Source organism: Tribolium madens, unplaced genomic scaffold (assembly GCF_015345945.1).
Source record: "Tribolium madens isolate multiple individuals breed KSU strain unplaced genomic scaffold, Tmad_KSU_1.1 Scaffold_71;HRSCAF=194;Tcas5.2_LG6, whole genome shotgun sequence".
In the NCBI taxonomy this organism is placed as follows: Eukaryota; Metazoa; Arthropoda; class Insecta; order Coleoptera; family Tenebrionidae; genus Tribolium; species Tribolium madens.
In genome coordinates this window covers 7,840,984-7,846,047 of record NW_025401041.1, presented here as the reverse complement: position 1 = coordinate 7,846,047, position 5,064 = coordinate 7,840,984, and the positions used below count along the sequence as shown (strand labels likewise).

The 5,064-nt window shown below is 38.5% G+C and overlaps 2 protein-coding genes across 4 annotated transcripts; one reads left to right on the top strand and one right to left on the bottom strand.

Moving 5' to 3' along the window:
- Positions 1 to 531: 531 nt before the first annotated feature.
- LOC123009220 (protein HGH1 homolog) lies at positions 532 to 2,070 on the bottom strand. Of its 2 annotated transcripts, none has more exons than XM_044405383.1 (3): positions 1,961 to 2,070; positions 1,605 to 1,906; positions 532 to 1,565 (listed from the first exon to the last, which is right to left on the bottom strand). In XM_044405383.1, exons 2-3 carry the CDS (start codon positions 1,690 to 1,692, stop codon positions 550 to 552), a joined length of 1,104 nt encoding a protein of 367 aa, XP_044261318.1. In that variant the 5' UTR covers positions 1,693 to 1,906; positions 1,961 to 2,070; the 3' UTR covers positions 532 to 549. The 2 variants fall into 2 exon arrangements, with proteins under 2 accessions (XP_044261318.1, XP_044261319.1); XM_044405384.1 differs by having other exon boundaries at positions 532 to 1,556.
- LOC123009218 (microprocessor complex subunit DGCR8) lies at positions 1,952 to 4,222 on the top strand. 2 transcript variants are annotated; one of them, XM_044405379.1, is made up of 7 exons: positions 1,952 to 2,095; positions 2,148 to 2,544; positions 2,591 to 2,787; positions 2,836 to 3,298; positions 3,348 to 3,550; positions 3,594 to 3,851; positions 3,900 to 4,222. In XM_044405379.1, exons 2-7 carry the CDS (start codon positions 2,271 to 2,273, stop codon positions 4,185 to 4,187), a joined length of 1,683 nt encoding a protein of 560 aa, XP_044261314.1. In that variant the 5' UTR covers positions 1,952 to 2,095; positions 2,148 to 2,270; the 3' UTR covers positions 4,188 to 4,222. The 2 variants fall into 2 exon arrangements, with proteins under 2 accessions (XP_044261314.1, XP_044261315.1); XM_044405380.1 differs by having other exon boundaries at positions 2,051 to 2,083.
- The last annotated feature ends 842 nt before the right edge of the window (positions 4,223 to 5,064 follow it).

The following is a 5,064-nucleotide window of genomic DNA, read 5'->3' as shown; positions in this document are numbered from 1 at the left end:
AAAAATTTTGATTTTTTTGGTCAAAATTGGATTTTTCTAGACTTATTCTTAACTTTATTACTCAATATCTCAAAAACTATGCATCGTAGAGTATTTTAACTTGTTGCATCGTGTTCAGCGCGTAATTTTACGTCTAGAAAACTATATTTCAAGCGTTTTTATGACTTTTAGTAAATTGACTATTTTTACGAAAAATTTTTGAAACTTGACCCAATGTCGTTTTATGCACTTATTTGAGTCCTTAAGACCTCTAGGAATGTAAAAAACGTAAAATAGATCAATTTTAAAAATAAATATTTTATTGATTTTTGTCGAGATTTTGGTCGATTTTTGGCACCCGGAGCGGTCTAATGGCAATAACTCCGGACTTATTAGAGATAACCTCTTATATTTGGTACCGTTGGATAGCAAATTGAATTTTCTATCAGACACAAAAAAGATCAATGCTCTACGAAATTATAATTATAAACTAAAATATTAGAAGAAGAAAAAGATTTACATTTTCAGTGGGAAAGGAAATGAAAACTCGAATTTCTCGTAAAAATAGATTTATTCATCTTTTAAAAACTCTTCATCGGCTTTGCTGAAACCCTCTCTCAGATCTTGGGGTACTTCAAGTGCCTTCAAATCATCCTCCCCAATCTCCGCTTCGGTCCGTATCAAAATATCGACCAAATTCTCACAGGCCAATAACGCTTTCTTGTCTTTTTCCCACTTGTGTAACTCTCTTAGAATCACATAAGTGTTTTTCTCTCTAATAAATTCCCGGTTTTTTCTCTTGGAACACAACTGTGTCAAAGCTTCGAGTAGCATACACCTGATATCGGGGTCCTCCTCTCGGGTCTTGTCTTCGGGTAAATACTGAAGATCAAGGGGGAGTTTATCGTTGTCTTCCTCATCGAATTCCTCGTTTCCGGCCAGGGGGAGGAGAAAACGGGGGAGAATATCGACGTGGGGGCTCAAGAGCCACTCATGAAAGTCGGCGTCGAAAGTACAGTTGCGGAGGGTCCCCACGACGCCCCCGCGACGCACCAGCGACGCCTTAAATTCGGTAAAAGGGAGCAATTTCTGAATCACACACTTATTCCTATCCAAGATGTGTTTCCTCACTCGGTTACTTTGCGACAAATTAGATAAAAGGGGCCCCAAATAATGTAAATTAGCCCCCACTTTATTGTAACTGTTCTTGGTAAAAATCTCAATGAAATCGTCGAAATCCCTCTCGTTTTTCTCAATCGCATCGATGACTTTTTCATGGTTTACCCGAGACAAGTTTGAGAGAATCATACAACAAAAATCAGCGATTTTGCTCATTGGATCAAACACGAATTTGATAACAGTCGTCGAGATGTCACTAGGGGGGTTCTGCAACGGCGGACAATCCACTCCCGTGTCCAAATCCAGCAATTTTTGGGCCCCTTTCGCATCGGCTGAAATATTCACAAGACTGAGGGCCGAGTCTTTGGCGATTGTGGCATTATTGTCGTTCAAAAGTGTGATTAAAGACACTAAAACGGCCGGAATGTCGATGAGGGTGGCAATCCCGGCGGGGGTTCCTGTAAGACCTCAACAGAAACTAGCAAATAACCTCAATCATTAATTACCTAAAATGTGACCCAAAGCCACGGATTTTAAGTCGAGACGGGCCCCAATTTGCACAAATTGCAACAATTCAGTGGCGGAATCAGCCATTTAGCGGTTTTAAGCCAGAAAAAGAGAAAAACACATGGGGTGACAGCTGTCATAAATGTAAGGTTAGCAATCCCACAGACGAGTTTTCAACAAAACCACACAAAAAACATCAATTAAACACGTTTGTGTCGACTAGTTGGGCCTTAATTAATCATCAGAATTGGTTTTTGGGCAATTATTTATAGTAACGTACAGGTTTCTACATTACCGGCCTCTAAAATTAAAAGAATTTGGGACCTTGTGAAGGGCTTATTCATGGCTTATTAACCTGATTTGTGTCATATTGTGTGTTGCACTTTGAATTATTATTTCCTGTGGTTGTATTTTGCCAAATTTGGTGTTGTGGTTTGTCGCTTCCTGCTTTGCCGACTGTCCAAGATGGTGGATCCAGGTGAGTCGCCACGTAATTCCGCAAGAATTAGTGTTTTTTCGCCCCAAAAATCAGTATTTTTTAGTGCTATTATTGAAGTAAACCCGAGTTTTCTGCGGTACTACTCAAAGAACATCTCAATTTGTTAATCTATTAGTTGGAATGTTCTTTCAATTGTTACCGTACGAAAACTGATCGGCATTTCGTGATGGAAGAGATTGAGGAGAAGCCCGACGTGAAAACACTCTTAAAACATCAAGATTTCACCGCTGATACGCCGGAAAGTGCCCCAATTTGTCCCTATTCGCGCCAAAATGGCAACGTGGAAGATGTGCGAAAATTCCACATTTTGGACGAGACCGAAGACTCGGATTCGGAGAAGTCGTTTTCCTGCGATTCGGACATCCCAGACGAGGAGATTGACAAGATGTTGGAAGACGCGTTGGCGAGCAACAAACGGAAGGCTTCAGAGGCCGGTTTGGGTAAAAAACCATCGATTTGGGGCCACTTGACTCATTTAATTTTTAGATGACAACACTGCGAAACAACCCTTCGAGGAGAAAGACAAAGTGGTGCTCATTGAAAAGTGCCAGAACCACTTTGACGTGCTCCCAGAAGGCTGGATCCAAGTGACCCACAACAGCGGAATGCCACTTTACCTCCACAAAAACACCCGAGTTTGCACTTTATCCAAGCCCTACTTCCTAGGCCCTGGCTCCGTGAGGGTAAGTTACCACCCAAGGAGCGAAAAAACCCTAAAAAAAACATTCCAGAAACACGAAATTCCCCTAAGCGCAATCCCCTGTTTGAGCTACCGACGCGCCCTTGAAACGGAAGAAGAACAAACTAACGAAACTCGAGACTTACCAAACGCCCGGATTGAAACAGTGAAGGAAAATATCGAATCCCAAAACCTCAAACCTGAAGATGTCCGAAAATACGCAGAGAAACTCTTCCAGTTTAAAACAATCAAAGTGATGAGGTTTAAATCGTGGTCGGAACGTCGCCAATTCACCAAAAAACGCAAACACGAACAACAATTACAGAGACCTAACTTACCGGCCGGTACTAAACTTATCACTTTTCCGATACAGAACGAAGCGAGTGAGAATACGAGTTCCAATGCGAAAAAGGAGTGGATTATGAACCCGAATGGCAAGTCATATGTGTGTATTTTACACGAATACGTCCAGCATGCGTTGAAAAAACAACCGACTTATAAATTCACAGAGTTGGGTAAAAAACCGTTCATTTTTTTGGCGCGAAAATTTGAATTTGGTTTCAGAGAACGCAGCTACGCCCTACGCCGCGACTGTTTCAATCAACGACATGCAATACGGTGTTGGGTATGGTACTAGTAAGAAACAAGCGAAGTCTGAGGCGGCCAGAGCCACCTTAGAGATTTTAATCCCTGAAATGAAGTCAAAAATTACAACAGATGCCAAGACTGGGTCTAGTGCGAGTCGGGATCAAGACCAAGATTTATCGGTAATTATAATTAATTGATTAATTGAAATTAATTGGTGATTAGTTTTTTGATGAAATTCGAATTGAGGATCCGAGAGTTGCCGAATTCTGCGCGAAAACGACCGAACCGTCACCTCATGATATTTTACTCACTTGTTTGCAACGTAATTTCGGCCTTAATGACCTCCAAATTAGCTATCAAGGAAATACACTGAAAAATAAGAAGAATCAGTTTACCATGACTGTGGGTAAGCACACTGCGACTGTCGTTTGTAAGAACAAAAGAGATGGGAAACAGAGGGCGTCGCAAGCGATACTACAAGTAGGGGTTTTGGTTTTGTTATGTTGGTGGTTCTGGACGTTTTTACAGGCTTTGCATCCGCATATAACTTCATGGGGGTCGCTATTGCGGCTTTATGGTAACGGATCGGTGAAGAGTTTCAAAGAGAAGAAACTGGAAGAACAGGAAATTACACTTTTGCAAAGTAAAGCCGCCATTAATTCACCCAATTTCGCCATCTTGGATAAGCTTAAATTGGAATTGTCGAAATTGAGAGATAAAAGGACGCAAATCAAACCGATTGGAGTTTTTATACCGACTGAGAGTGACAATTTACCGAAATTGTCATCGTCGAATTTGAAAAATGTCGATTTGTAATGCCATGTAGTGATGCAATAAAGTATTGGATGTAACTCGGGTTTTTTTTTTATTACGGGTGAAATATTGTGACCAATCGATTAGTTGGAAAATTTCAGTGTGGAACGATGGGTCACACTATGGCATTTTTTTGACTTTTACATTAAAAAAATTTTTTTTTTTAATTCAAAAATTAATATTTGCATTTGATTTTGTCACTTATTTTACTATAAATTACACATATTATTTTTGGTAACTTTTTTTTGATACGCAGACACTCAAAACTCGTTTTTCTCGAAAACAGGATATTGTTTTGCTGAAATAATGTTAAAGTTTGATTAATTGGACAATTTCAGTATGGAACGATGGGTCACACTATGGCATTTTTTTGACTTTTAAATTTCCGAAAAAAAATTGTTTTTCTACTAATTCAAAAATTAATACTCGCATTATATTATTATATATTATTTTACGTTAAATTATATAGATTGTTTATGTTAATTGATTTTGTGACATTTCTTTGATACGCAGAGAATCAAAATTTCAAAATCGTTTTTTTTTTCAAAAACGGGATATATTTTTGGTGAAATAATCGTAAAGTTAGACTAATTGGACAATTTCAATGTGGAACGATGGGTCACACTATGACATTTTTTTGACTTTTAAATTTCAAAAAAAAATTGTTTTTCTATTAATTCAAAAATTAATACTCGTATTTGGTTTTTTTACTTATTTTACGTTAAATTATATAGATTGCTTATGTTAATTGATTTTGTGACATTTCTTTAATACGCAGACAATCAAAAATCGTTTTTTTTTTTCAAAAACGGGATATATTTTTGGTCAAATAATGTTGAAGTTTGACTAATTGGACAATTTCAGTGTGGAACGATGGGTC

Excerpts from the sequence above, each read along its gene's own strand:
- LOC123009220 (XM_044405383.1), bottom strand. The coding sequence starts at position 1,692 with ATGGCTGATTCCGCCACTGAATTGTTGCAATTTGTGCAAATTGGGGCC. Across the intron at positions 1,566-1,604 it reads GGCTTTGGGTCACATTTTAG|GTCTTACAGGAACCCCCGCC; the intron begins GTAATTAATGAT and ends GTTTCTGTTGAG.
- LOC123009218 (XM_044405379.1), top strand. The coding sequence starts at position 2,271 with ATGGAAGAGATTGAGGAGAAGCCCGACGTGAAAACACTCTTAAAACAT. Across the intron at positions 2,788-2,835 it reads TAGGCCCTGGCTCCGTGAGG|AAACACGAAATTCCCCTAAG; the intron begins GTAAGTTACCAC and ends AAAACATTCCAG. Across the intron at positions 3,852-3,899 it reads CGTCGCAAGCGATACTACAA|GCTTTGCATCCGCATATAAC; the intron begins GTAGGGGTTTTG and ends ACGTTTTTACAG.